This window comes from Rattus rattus, chromosome X (genome assembly GCF_011064425.1).
Source record: "Rattus rattus isolate New Zealand chromosome X, Rrattus_CSIRO_v1, whole genome shotgun sequence".
Taxonomy (NCBI): Eukaryota; Metazoa; Chordata; class Mammalia; order Rodentia; family Muridae; genus Rattus; species Rattus rattus.
The window spans coordinates 122,902,759-122,917,239 of NC_046172.1; the positions used below are offsets into that span (position 1 = coordinate 122,902,759).

At 40.6% G+C, this 14,481-nt stretch overlaps 1 protein-coding gene across 1 annotated transcript; it reads left to right on the top strand.

The window, feature by feature from the left end:
• Positions 1–11,653: 11,653 nt before the first annotated feature.
• Positions 11,654–13,811, top strand: LOC116888554 (SNF-related serine/threonine-protein kinase-like). Its single transcript, XM_032889861.1, is given in 2 exon segments — positions 11,654–12,298; positions 12,301–13,811. Coding segments are annotated over 2 exon segments (2,097 nt in total). The 5' UTR covers positions 11,654–11,712.
• The last annotated feature ends 670 nt before the right edge of the window (positions 13,812–14,481 follow it).

A 14,481-nucleotide genomic window follows, 5' to 3' on the forward strand; every position in this document is an offset into this window, starting at 1 on the left:
ATTTGTCAGGCACTGGCAGAGTCTCACAGGAGACAGCTGTATCAGACTCCTGTCAGCATGCACTTCTTGGTATCCACAATAGTGTCTGGGTTTGGTGTCTGTACATGGGATAGATCCCCAGGTGGAACAGTGTCTGGATGGCCTTCCTTTAGACTCTACTCCACATTTTGTCCCCATATTTTCTTTAGACAGGAGAAATTCTGGGTTAAAATTTTGGAGATAGGTAGGAGACCCTATCCCTCTACCAAGGGCTATGCCTAACCTCTGGATATGGTTGCCACAGATTCTCTCTTCCCTTTGTTGGTTATTTCAGCTAATGTTATCCTTGTTGGGTCCTGAGACCCTCTTGCTTTCCTGGCATATGGAACTTTCTGGTGGCTACCCTCAGTTCCCCATCCTGCCATTGCCTCACACATTTGTTCAATTTCCTGTCCCTATATACATGTCCCCTGTTATTTTGTTCCTCCTTCTAAGTAGAAATGAAGCACCCATACCTTAATTTTTCTTCTTCTTGAGCTTCATATCGTCTGTGGGTTATATCATGAGTATTCTGAACTTTTTTCCTAATATCCACTAATCAGTGAGTACATACCATGTGTGTTCTTTTATGATTGGGTTACCTCACTCAGGATAATATTTCTAGGTCCAACCATTCATTTCATGAAGTCATTGTTTTTAATAGCTGAGTAGTACTCCATTGGGTAGATGTACCACATTTTCTGTATCCATTCCTCTGTTGAGGGACATGTGAGTTGTTTCCAGCTTCTGGCTATTATACAGAAGGCTCCTATGAACACAGTGGAGCACGTGTCTTTGTTGTATGCTGGAGCATCTTTTGAGTATTTGCCCAGGAGAGATATAGCTGTGTCCTTAGGTAGTACTATGTCCAATTCTCTGAGGAACCTCCAGACTGATTTCCAGAGTGGTTGTATCAGCCTGCAATCCCACAAACACGAGGAGGTGTTTCTCTCCATATCCTCACCAACATCTGCTGTCACCTGAATTTTGATCTTAGCCATTCTGACTGCTGTGAGGTGGAATCTCAGGGTCGTTTTGATCTTCATTTCCCTGATGACTAAAGATGTTGAACATTTCTTTAGGTGCTTCTCAGCCATTTGGTATTCTTCAGTTGAGAATTCTTTGTTTAGATTTGTACCACCTTTTTAATACGGTTATTTGATTCTCTGGAGTATAACTTCTTGAGGTCTTTGTATATATTGGATATTAGCCTTCTATCAGATGTAGGGTTGGCAAAGGACACTGTCATCAGAACAAAACAGCAACCTCCAGACTGGGTTAAGATCTTTTCTACTCCTATATCTGAGATCCCTCAGCCATCTTCTCTTCCATGACACAAGCCAGATGTCCTTGGATTTAGTCCATTTCCCACACTGACTTGAGAATCAGTGCTGAGCCCTTCTAGGCATTCAGTACTTCTGTCCTCAGTCTGGTCTGTAATACTCCTCTCAAGCTTAAAGTCAGAGAACTGGGGAATTAATATCTGAACCTTCCTCTTTTCTCTCTCCTCCTCCAGTGAAAGTTTTTACTTTTCCTGATACTGACCAGAACTATCTCTACGACACATGTCTTCTTCCCTTTACCATGCCTCATGGCTTTCTCCTGGATTCCTCTCTGACATAGTCATGATTTTGGCCTAACAATTTGGATTAGACAAACAGAACAAGTGTATCACTCTTCCCAGCTGCCAAAAGAATGACATATGATACCATTATGACCATAAGAGAAGGCATGTTAAGGGAGCAGACTATAGCTCCATCTAAAGTGCTGTTGTCTTTTTGTTTTAAATAGTGTATGCTAAATGTAAAAGTATTATATTTCACTGTATAATAATAATAACAACAACAGCAACAATAATAATAAAAGCAGAGCTGGGGTTGTTCACCGCCTCTGTGCCAGGATCATGCCCAGAAAGAACTGGTCTCCTAGGAGTGCTCTCACCCTAAAAGGTGGGACCACACTTCCTCTCCAGTGACTGTCCAAAGAGGAACCCACCAAGCATGTCAAGGCACAAGAACTGCAGAGCAGCCTGGGACCAGATCCTTCTGGTCTCCATCTGCACCCAGATATAAGGCTGTCCCCACAGCCCTCAGTACCCCAATTCTGCCCAGAGACAGCTGGTCTCCCAGGAGTACTCTCACTTCTAAGATCACATGCTCACAGGCCCACAGGAGGGAGAAGCTCCAGTAAGACACAGTAAGAACAACTAACACCAAAGACATCCAGAGGACAGAGGCAAGGGCAAGAACTTAAGAAATAGAAACCAAGGCTCCTTGGCACAGTCAGAATCCAGTTCTCCCACCACATCAACTCCTGGATACCCCAACATGCCAAAAGATCAAGATTTGGATTTAAAATCACATCTCATGATGATGATAAGAGGACTTCCAGGACATAAATAACTCCCTTAAAGAGATGCAGGACAACACAGGTTAACAAGTAAAGGCCCTTAAAAAAGAAACAAAAAAAAATCCCTTAAAATATTACAGGAAAACAAAAACAAATAGGCAGAGGAATTGAACAAAACCATCCAAGATATAATAATGGCAATAAAAACAAGAAAGAAATCACAAAGAGAGACAACCCTGAAGTTAGAAAACCTTTGAAAGAGATCAAGAGGCATAAATGGAAGCATCACAAACAGAATATCAGAGTCAGAAAAGAGAATCTCAGGGGGAGAAGATATCATAGAAAATATTAATACAACTGTCAAAGAAAATGCAAAATTCAAAAAGCTCCTAACCCAAAACATCCAGGAAATCCAATACACAATGCGAAGACCAAACCTAAAAGTAATAGGAATAGAAGAGAGCAAAGATTCCCAATTTAAAGGAGCAGTAAATATCTTCAACAAAATTATAGAAGAAAATTCCCCTAGCCTAAAGAAAGAAATGTCCATGAATATACAAGAAGCCTACAGAACTCCAAATAGATTGGGCCAGAAAACAAACTCCTCCCATCACATAATCCTCAAAACACCAAATGCAAAAAACAAAGAATATTAAGAACAATAAGGGGGATAGGTCAGGTAACAAACAAAGGCAGACCTATCAGAATTACACCGGACTTGTAAATAAAAACTATGAAAGCTAGAAGGTCTTGGCCAGATGTCACACAGACACTAAGAGAACACAAATGCCAGCCAAGGCCACTATAGCCAGCAAAATTCTCAATTAGCATAGATGGAGAAACCAAGATATTTCACCACAAAACTAAATTTACACAGTATCTTTCCACAAGTCCAGCCCTACAAAAGATAATAGATGGAAAACTCTGACACAAGAAACTATACACTAGAAGAAAAAAAAAAAGAAAGAAAGAAATCTTCAACAAACCCAAAAGAAGATAGCCAGACAAACATAATTCCACCTCTAACAACAACAGAAAGCAACAATCACTTTTTCTTAATATCTCTAAGTATCAGGATATTTTTATGTTTCAAATGTTATCCCCTTTCCTAGTTTCCAATGCATATAGTCCCTAATTCATCTACTTTGCCCCTTATTCTATGAGGGTGTTCCCCTTCCCCAACTACCCACCCCTTCCCACCTCCCAGCCCTGACATTCCCCTATACTGGGAGGCAGGACTAAGGGCTTCTCCTCCCATTGGTGCCCCAAAAAGGCCATTCTCTGCTACATATACAGCTGGAGCCATGGGTCTGTCCATGTGTACTCTTTGTGCAGTGGATTAGTCCCTGGAAGCTCTGGTTGGTTGGTATGGTTGTGGTTATGGGGTTGCCAACCCCTTTACCTCCTAGTCCTTTCCCTAATTCCTCCAGTGAGGACCCTGTTCTCAGTTTGCTGCTAGCATTCACCTCTGTATTTTTAATGCTCTGCAGACTATCTCAGGAGACAGCTATATCAGGCTCCCTGTCAGCATGCACATCTTCGATCAGGAATATTATCTGGGATTGGTAGATATATGTATATGGGCTGGATATCCAGTTGGGACAGGGTCTGGAAGTCCATCCATCAGTCTCTGCTCCAAACTTTGTCTCCATATATCCTTCTAGGTATATTTTGGTTCCCCCCTTTAAGAAGGACTAAAGCATCTGCATTTTGATCTTCCTTCTTCTTGAGATTTATGTGGTCTGTGTATAGTATCGTGGGTATTCCGAGCTTTTGGACTAATATCCACTTATCAGTGAATGCATATCTTGTGTTTCTTTGTAATTGGGTCACCTCACTGAGGATGATATTTTTTTAGTTCAATCAATTTGCCTATGAAATTCATGAAGTTATTGTTTTTGATAGCTGAATGGTATTCCATTGTGTAGATTTACCATATTTTCTGTATCCATTCCTCTGTTGAAGGGCATCTGGGTTCCTTCTAGCTTCTGGCTATTATATATAAGGCTGCTATGAACATAGTGGAGTATGTGACATTGTTGTATGCGTCATTTAGGTATATGCCCAGGAGTAGTATAACTGAGTTCTCAGGTATTGCAGTGTCCAATTTTCAGAGAAATCTCCAGACTGATTTTCAGAGTGCTTGTACCAGCATGCAATCCCACCAACAATGGATGAGTGTTCCTCTTTCTCCACATTCTCTCCAGCATCTGTTGGCACCTGAGTTTTTGATCTTAGCCATTCTGAATGGTGTGAGGTGGAATCTCATGGTTATTTTGATTTGTATTTCCCTATGACTAAGGGTGTTGAACATTTCTTTAGGTACTTCTCAGAAATTCAATATTCCTCAGCTGAGAATTCTTTGTTTATCTCTGTACCCCATTTTAATACTGTCATTTTGTTCTCTGGAGTCTAACTTCTTTGAGTTCTTTGTATATTTTGGATATTAGCCCTTTATCTGATATTTCATAGGTAATGATCTTTTCCCAATCTGTCGGTTTCCTTTTTTGTCCTAATGACAGTGTCCTTTGCCTTTACAGAATCTTTGTAATTTTATGAGGTCCCATTTGTTGATTCTTGATCTTAGAGCATAAACCATGGGTGTTCTCTTCAGGAAATTTTTCCCAGTGCCCAGGTGATCGAGACTCTTCCCCACTTTTTCTTCTACTAGTTTGAGTGTATCTGCTTTGATGTGGAGATTCTTGATCCACTTGTAGTTGACTTTAGAAAGGGGAATAAGAATGGATCAATTTGCACTTTTCTACATACTGTTCTCCAGATAAACCAGCACAATATTTGAAAATGCTATCTTTATTCCACTGGATGGTTTTAGTTCCTTTGCCAAGATCAAGTGACCATAGGTTTATGGGTTCATTTCTGGGTCTTCACTTCTATTCCATTGATCCAGCTGTCTATCTCTGTACCAATACCATACAGTTTTTATCACTATTGCTTTTAGTACAGCTTGAAGTCAGGAATGGTGATTCTCACAGAAGTTCTTTTATTGTTGGGGACAGTATTCACTATCCTGGGATTTTTGTTATTCTGAATGAATTTGCAAATTGCTCTTTCCTACTCTATGTAGAATTGTGTTGTAATTTTGATGGGATTGTATTGAATCTATAGATTGTGTTTGGCAAAATGGTCATTTTTACTATATAAATCCTGCCCATACATGAGCATGGGAGATCTTTCCATCTTCTGAGATCTCCTTCAATTTCTTACTTCAGAGAATTGAAGTTCTTGTCAAACAGATCTTTCACTTGCTTGGTTAGAGTCACATGGAGATACTTTATATTATTTGTTATTCTTGTGAAGGGTGTCATTTCCCTGATTTCTTTCTAAGGAAGTTTATCCTTTGAGTAGAGGAAAGCTACTGATTTGTTTGAGTTAATTTTATATTCAGCCAATTTGGTTAAGTAGTTTATCAAACTTATAGTTCTCTGGCAGAACTATTTGGGTCACCTATGTATACTATCATATCATCTGAAAATAGTAATATTTTGACTTCCTCCTTTCCAGTTTGTATCACTTTGACCTCCTTTTGTGGTCTGATTGCTCTGGCAAGGACTTCGAGTACTATATTGAATAAGTAGTGAGAGAGTTGGCAGCCTTGTCTAGTTCCTGATAATAGTGGGATTGCATCAAGGTTCTCTCCATTTAGTTTGATGTTAGCTACTGGTTTGCCGAATATTGCTTTTACTATGTTTAGGTATGGGCCTTGAATTCCTGATTTTTCCAAGACTTTTAACATTAAGGGATGTTGAATTTTATCAAATGCTTTCTTAGCATCTAATGCGATGTTCTTGTGTTGTTTCTTTTTTGTTGTTGTTTTGTTTTGTTTTGTTGGGTTTTGTTGGGATTTTTGTTTGTTTGTTTGTTTGGTTGTTTGTTTTTTTTTCAGTTTCTTTGCATATTGGATTATTTTGATGAATTTCCATATATTGAACCATCCCTTCATCTATGGAATGAAGCCTCCTTGATCATGATGAATGATTGTTTTGATGTGTTCTTAGATTCAGTTTGTGAGAATATTGTTGAGTATTTGTGCATCAATATTAATAAGGGAAATTGGTCTGAGGTTCTCTTTCATTGTTGGGTCTTTGTGTATTTTAAGTATAAGCATAATTGTGACTTCATAGAAGGAATTGGGTGGTGCTTCTTCTGTTTCTATTGTGGACTAGTTTTGACAGTATTGGCATAAGGTCTTCTGTAAATGTCTGACACAATTATCCACTACACCTCTTTGCTCCTGGGTGTTTTTTCGTTGGGAGACTTTTAATAACTTCTTCTATTTCTTTAGGGGTTATGGGGTTGCTTAAATGGTTTATCTGTTCCTGATTTAACTTTAGTAGCTGGTATTTGTCTAGAAAAGTGTTCATTTCCTCCAGATTTTCCAGTTTTGTTGAATATAGGCTTTTATGGTAGGATCTGATTATTTTCTCAATTTCCTCAGATTCTGTTGTTTTGTCTCACTTTTCTTTTCTAATTTCTTTTTTTTTTTTTTTAATTTGGTTACTCTCTCTGTTCCCTCTGGTGAGTCTGGCTAAGGGATTTACCTTACCTTGTTGATTTTCTCAAAGAACCAGCTCCTGGTTTTGCTAATTCTTTGTATAGTTCTTTTTGTTTCTACTTGGTTTATTTCAGCACAAAGTTTGATTATTTCCTGCTGTCTACTCATCTTTGGTGTATTTGCTTCATTATGTTCTAGAGCTTTCCAATGTGCTGTCAAGCTACTAGTATATATTCTCTCCAATTTCTTTTTGAGGCACTCAGTGTTATAAATTCTCCTCTTGCACTGCTTTCATTCTGTTCCATATGTTTGGGTATGTTGTGCCTTCATTTTCACTAAATTTTAAAAAGTCTTTAATTTCTTTCGTTATTTCTTCCTTGACAAAGTTATCATTGAGTAGAGCATTGTACAACCTCCATGTATATGATTTTATTATTGTTATTGAAGACCAGCCTTAGTCTATTGTGATCTGAAAGGGTTCGTGGGATTATTTCTATCTTGTTGTATTTATTGAGGCCTGTTTTGTGACTGTTTATTCGGTCAATTCTTCTAAAGGTACCATGAGGTGCTGAGAAGAAGGTATATTCTTTTGTTTTAGGATGAAGTGTTTGATAAATATCTGTTAAATCCATTTGGTCCATAACTTCTTTTAGTTTCTCTATGTGTCTGTTTAGTTTCTGTTTCTATAATCTGTCCATTGATGAGAATGGAGTGTTGACATCTACTATTATTTTGTGAGGTGCAATGTGCACTTTGAGCTTTAGTAAGGTTTCTTTTATGAGTGTTGGTGCGCTAGCATTTGGAGAATTGACATTTAGGATTGAGAGTTCATCTAAGTGGCTTTTTCCTTTGATGAATATTGTGTCCTTCCTTATCTTTTTGGATAATGTGTGGTTGAAAATCGATTTTATTCAATATTAGACTGTCTACTCCAGCATGTTTCTTGCAACCATTTGCTAAGAAAATTCTTTTCCACACTTTTACTTTGAGGTAGTGTCTGTCTTTGACACTGAGCTATGTTTCTATACAAGAAAATGATGGCTCTTTACACATCCAGTCTGCTAGTCCTTGACTTTTTAAATGGGTAATTGAGTCCATTGATGTTGTTTCCTTTTATTTTAGTTATAAGTAGTGTTTACCTTTGCTAGTGTATAGTTTCCCTCCTTGTTGGAGTTTTTCATCGGTTATTCTTTGTAGGGCTGGATTTGTAAAAAGATACTGTGTAAATTTGATTTTGTTATTGAATATCTTGTTTCTCCATCTATGTTAAATGAGAGTTTTGCTGGATATAGTAGCCTAGGCTGGCATTTGTGTTATCTTAGGGTCTGAATGACATCTGTGCAGTATTTTCTGGCATTCATAGTCTCTGTTGAGAAGTCTGGTGTAATTCTGATAGCTCTGCCTTTATATGTTACTTGACCTTTTTCCCTTACTGCTTTTAACATTCTTTCTTTGTTTTGTACATTTGGTGTTTTGACTATTATGTGATGGGAGGAATTTCTTTTCCAATAGATACAATCTATTTGGATCTCTGTAGGCTTCTTGTATACTTATGGGCATCTCTTTCTTTAGGTTAGGGTTGTTTTCTTCTATAATTTTATGAAGATATTTACTGGCCTTTTAATTTTGGAATCTTCACTCTCTTATATACCTATATTTTAAGGTTTGATCTTCTCATTTTGTTCCAGATTTCCTGGGTGTTTTGAGTTAGGAGCTCTTTGTGGTTTACATTTTCTATAAAGCTGGTATCATTGTTTTCTATGGTATCTGCTGCCCCTGGGATTTTCTCTTCTGTCTCTTGCATTTTGTTGGTAATTCTTGTATCTATGATTCCTGATGTCTTTCCTATTTATGATTTTTTATATCCAGGTTTGTCTGCCTTTCTGATTTCTTTATTATTTCTATTTCCATTTTAGATCCTGAATGGTTTTGTTGAATTCCTTCATCTATTTGATTATGTTTTCCTGTAATTCTTTAAGGGGTTTCTGTGTTTCATCTTTAAGGTTTCTACCAATTTACCTGTGTTGTCCTCTGTTTCTTCAAAGGATTTATTTATTTCCTTCTTAAAGACCTCTAGCATCATCATGAGTTGTGATTTTAAATCAAAATCTTCATTTTTCTGTTTTTTGGAGTAACCAGGGCTTGCTATTTTGGGGGTACTGGGTTCTGATAGTGGTGAATAACCTTGTTTTCTGTTGTTTAAGTTCTTGCCCTTGCCTCTAGCCTTCTGGTTATCTCTGGTATTAGCTGGTCTTGCTGTCTCTGACAGTGGCTTGTCCCTCCATTTCTTGGTACAGAGAGCTGTGGCACAGGGTCAGCTCCATCAGAAGGATCCTGTCGCAGGCTGCTTCTTTGGCTCCTGTGTCATAAGGGCTCTAGGGAGGTCCTTTGAAGCTGAAGTGGTAGTCTTACCTTTGCTCTCAAGTTTGTCAGCACTCTTGGAGACCAGCTTTCTCCTGGCTCAATCTGGGTACCGAGATTTGTGGCACAAGATCAGCTCTGGGTGCAGTCAGAAACTGGAAGGATCCTGTCCCAGACTTTTCCTAGGTTCCTGTGGCACAAGGGCACCAAGATACCAGGGAGATTCCTCTTGGGCTAGAGAGTTTGTGGAAGTGATGGTCTCACCTATGCTCTCAGGATTTTCCACACTTCTGATAGTTCAGCTCTCTTTCCCAGGGATCTGGGTACAAAAAGCTGTGGCACTTGGTCAGTTCTGGGCACAGGTGGAAACTGGAAGCTAAATAACTAATCTTAATTGAACCACATGTAAACATTTCTTCTGTAAATTTCATATTTAATTTATGAATTAAACTTTTGGTGAACTTTTTTGATAATTGAAATATCATTTGATCATGTAGTCTGAGAAAACATAAGGATCTGAAAACTATGGGATGAAACAACAGAGTAGAATAACTTAAAATTAGAGAGAGTAGACTAACTTAGAAATTAAGAGAGTAGAGTAGTTTAGAACTAAAGAGAGCAACTTAAAAATTAAGATGCCATCTATCTTAATATTTTTTCACATTTTACTTTTACTTTCCCTTAGAAATAAAGATGAGAATCCTTTATAAAAGTATCTTTCTTCTCTCTTCCTGTGAACAACTTTGTCTAGTTCACAAGGAGTTAAACTCTCAGCTTTAGGGCTGAGGAAATGTGGAGAAAAGAACAAAGAACCTCTTAATCCCCACTTGTTAAGCAGCAGGTGTTCATTTACCAAGAGACCAGCAGCTTGTATCATCTAGAGTAATTTAAGTCAGGATAAGTAAACAGATCAACATTATTATACAAAGCAACTTTAATCTGTCACTAGGCCAAGTCTTCCACCTTCCAATTCTCTGGCATCCTATATATAAAATACAGAAAACAACAAAAAGTTCTGATGGAAACTGTAATTTAATTAAATCTGGTGATGATGCTGTGTAATTGTCAGCAGTGTACATGCACAAAAGATGAGCGAAAAGATTCTGGTAGATATTTGTGCTAAGGTTTCACTGGTAAGTATTAGCAAATATTGAGTAGGCCATAAAGACTGTAAATTTTTCTGAAGTGTTAAAAAAAACAGAAAACATTGGAATAGAATTTAGTATGCAAACACCTATATTCTTCATAAAGAATTAGAAATCTACTATTGATGATTGAAAGTCACATAACATCCTTTATGTCACTGTGTTAGATTTTCCTAAATTCAAGAAGAAAACATATTTCTCTCCTTGGGAGTAGAGTCAACCTCTAATTAAAGAAGAGCTGTAATATTCAGACTTCCATTGTAACAATCAAGAAAAAAAATTCTGTTTGTCAGCTGATCAGAAATATCTTTAATACATTTATTATATTTGCTAGTCAAAAAGAAAATATAAAGGATGGTATGATGGTTCAGCCAAAATGGTGCTTTCCATCAAAACTGGATGACTACAGTTTTATCTCTCTTACATACATTGTGGATGAAGAGAATTTCCTCTGCAAAGTTGTCCTTAGACCTTCTCATGTACTTATGCTGTACACACCTACACACATGTGCACACAAACTAAGAATAATTCTAATGTAAAACAATATCTTCCTTTGTTTTATAACATAAGAAAAAGTCAGTTTTTATATAAATTCTATTGCCATATTCAAATATAATATTAAATTATCCAATTATATAGAATGAATAGATTTTTTTCTTTATGAAAAAACCAAAGTAATCTAGAACTAAAATATAAAAATGGATTTTATATTTATATAACTGTTATGACCTGGCAATTAACAATTATATATCTACACATTCTCTGAACAAAACAAAAACATGCTTCCTGTTATCATGTTCATAAACAATTAAAAATGTAAAACAACTTGATAAATACCTAATGCTAATTCAGTATTTAGTGAATGAATGCTTTGACAATGAAAATAGTTCCATTTACATGCAGGTATAAATCTGTCAAGGAAAAAAAAATGCTCTTCTGCTCTTCCTCTCTTCCTCCTTCCTCTCTCTCTCTGACTCTCTTCTGCTCTTCCTCTTCCTCTCTCTTCCTCTTCCTCTCTCTCTCTCTCTCTCTCTCTCTCTCTCTCTCTCTCTCTCTTCTCTTCCTCTCTTGGCTTGACACGATAACCTGTATGTGTTTTTGTGTGTGTGTGTTTCCTTCATTCCACAGGCTTTCGCCTGATTCTTGGTGCTGTGTCAGTGCTGGCGCCAACAAATGGAGGTCCCACCGAGATCGGAGAAGAAAGGGGTACCTACGGGATGTCCCAGGAGCCTGGCTGGCATAGAAGCAGGGACATATTGGGATATGCTCATATGAGAAGACCCACTTCAAGCACTTTTTAAGTATTTCCCCTTCATTGAACCAGCATGGCAGGGTTCAAGCGAGGCTATGATGGAAAAATTGCTGGATTGTATGATCTGGATAAAACCTTGGGTCGAGGTCACTTCGCAGTGGTCAAACTGGCCAGGCATGTCTTCACAGGTGAGAAGGTGGCAGTGAAAGTCATTGACAAGACGAAGCTGGACACTCTAGCCACTGGTCACCTCTTCCAGGAAGTCAGGTTCATGAAGCTAGTGCAGCACCCCAACATCGTGCGTCTCTATGAGGTCATAGACACCCAGACCAAACTGTATTTCATTCTAGAACTTGGAGACGGAGGAGATATGTTTGATTACATAATGAAGCACGAGGAGGGTCTTAATGAAGACTTGGCCAAGAAGTACTTTGCTCAGATATTTCATGCTATATTCTATTGCCATAAACTCCATGTGGTTCACAGAGACTTAAAACCAGAGAATGTAGTCTTTTTTGAAAAACAAGGTCTTGTGAAGTTGACAGACTTTGGCTTCAGCAACAAGTTTCAGCCTGGAAAGAATCTCACTACAAGCTGTGGGTCTCTTGCGTACTCTGCTCCGGAAATCCTGCTTGGCAATGAGTACGATGCCCCTGCAGTAGCCTAATCACACGGATGCTGCAGAGAGACCCCAAAAGGAGAGCCTGTCTGGAAGAGATTGAAAGCCACCCTTGGCTCCAGGGAGTGGACCCCTCACCAGCCACCAAGTATAACATTCCCCTCGTGTCCTACAAGAACCTCTCGGAAGAGGAGCACAATAGCATCATCCAGCGCATGGTGCTTGGGGACATCGCAGACCAAGACGCCATCCTAGAAGCCCTGGACACCAACAGGTACAACCACATCACCGCCACTTACTTCTTACTTGCTGAAAGGATCCTGCGAGAAAAGCAAGAGAAAGAAATACAGACCAGGTCTGCGAGCCCCAGCAACATCAAGGCCCAGTTCAGGCAGTCATGGCCAACTAAAATTGATGTACCCCAAGACCTTGAAGATGATCTCACTGCCACCCCTCTGTCACATGCCACAGTCCCGCAGTCTCCTGCTCGGGCTGGTGACAGTGTCCTCAATGGCCACAGGAGCAAAGGCCTGTGTGACCCAGCCAAGAAAGATGAGCTCCCGGAGCTGGCGGGGCCAACACTGTCCACTGTTCCACCCGCAAGCCTGAAGCCTGCAGCCAGTGGGCGGAAGTGTCTCTTCAGGGTGGAAGAAGTTGAGGAGGAAGATGAGGAGGACAAGAAGCCTGTGTCCCTGTCCACGAAGGTGGTGCTGTGCCAGAAGCCATCCGTCACCAACCGCCTGACATCTCGAAAGAGTGCCCCCGTGCTCAACCAGATCTTCGAGGAGGGTGAGTCTGACGACGACTTTGACATGGACGAGAACCTACCACCCAAGCTGAGCCGGCTGAAGATGAACATCGAGTCACCAGGCACAGTGCACAAGTGCTACCACGGCAGGAAAAGCCAGGGCAGTGGCTCGAGCTGCAGCAGCTCTGAGACCAGCGATGATGACTCTGAGAGCTGCTGGCGGCTGGACAAGGACAGTGGCTTGGCTTACTCGTGGCACCAGCTTGACAGCAGTGAGGGGCCACCAGGCAGTGAGGGCGATGGTGGCGGTCAGAGCAAACCTAGCGGCGGTGGTGGTGTGGACAAGGCCAGTCCAGGAGGGCAGGGCACGGGCGGCAGTGGCCAGGGAGGCTCAGGTGGGACCCCATCGGGTACAGCAGGTTCCTCCAGGTGCTGTGCAGGCCCTGACTCCTCCTCATCCTCCCCCGCCTCTGCCTCTCCACGTGGTGCAGAGCTTGTGCAGAGCCTCAAACTCGTGAGCCTGTGTCTAGGCTCGCAGCTCCATGGCGCCAAATACATTCTGGACCCGCAGAAGGCCTTGTTGTCCAGCGTGAAGGTGCAGGAGAGGTCCACTTGGAAGATGTGCATCAGTGCCCCAGGCCCAGGCCGCTCCGCTGACCTTGACCCTGTGAGGACCAAGAAGCTGAGGAACAACGTGCTCCAGCTACCTCTCTGCGAGAAGACCATCTCTGGGAACATCCAGCGCAGCCGCAAGGAAGGGCTGCTCTGCGCCTCCAGCCCCGCCAGCTGCTGCCACGTCATCTGAGCTGTAGTGTGCTCACTTCACCTGTTCTGACGTGACAATGCATGGTCTTTGTGCATACTGCTACACGCTACTTTTCTTTTCCAGCTGAAAAGTCTACTGTGTGATTTTACGTTCATGATTTTCAGTGTGGATGACCAGGATAAAGTTGTGTATCTGGAACCCAACGTAATGGAGCGCTTAGAAATTCATGTTCTGCACTTAACCTGGAGGAAAATGCTTTTGTTTCCTTGTGAAAAGCGCAAATTCCTGGCCTGACCTCCGGTGATAGGGAAACTCCATGCTCTGAGGCCCACTGGTGCCCGAGACAGAACCAAAGCAATAACGCAGGATGCGATGCCCACAGGCCAGCCGCCTGGGCCTGTGCACCGAGAACCTAGAGTTGAGTCTGAGCCCCACACCTGTTTGTCTTAAATGACTGTGAACGAGTTGGGGCTCTCATATCTTCATTGACAGAAGTGTTCTTGTTTGTAGTAGGTGAGATCAGCTACTTAGTTTGTGAGGCAGCTTACCCCATAGAATTACAAGGAGATGATCTTTTGTGAGGCGATGAGGTGAACTCAAGTCTTAACTCTAGAGTGTGTATGTCTATCTGACAGAACAAAAAAAGAGGCTCTGTGTAAGTTTCCCCTGCAGGACACAAGGCAGAGTTTCCTTCAAACCTGTGTGGAGC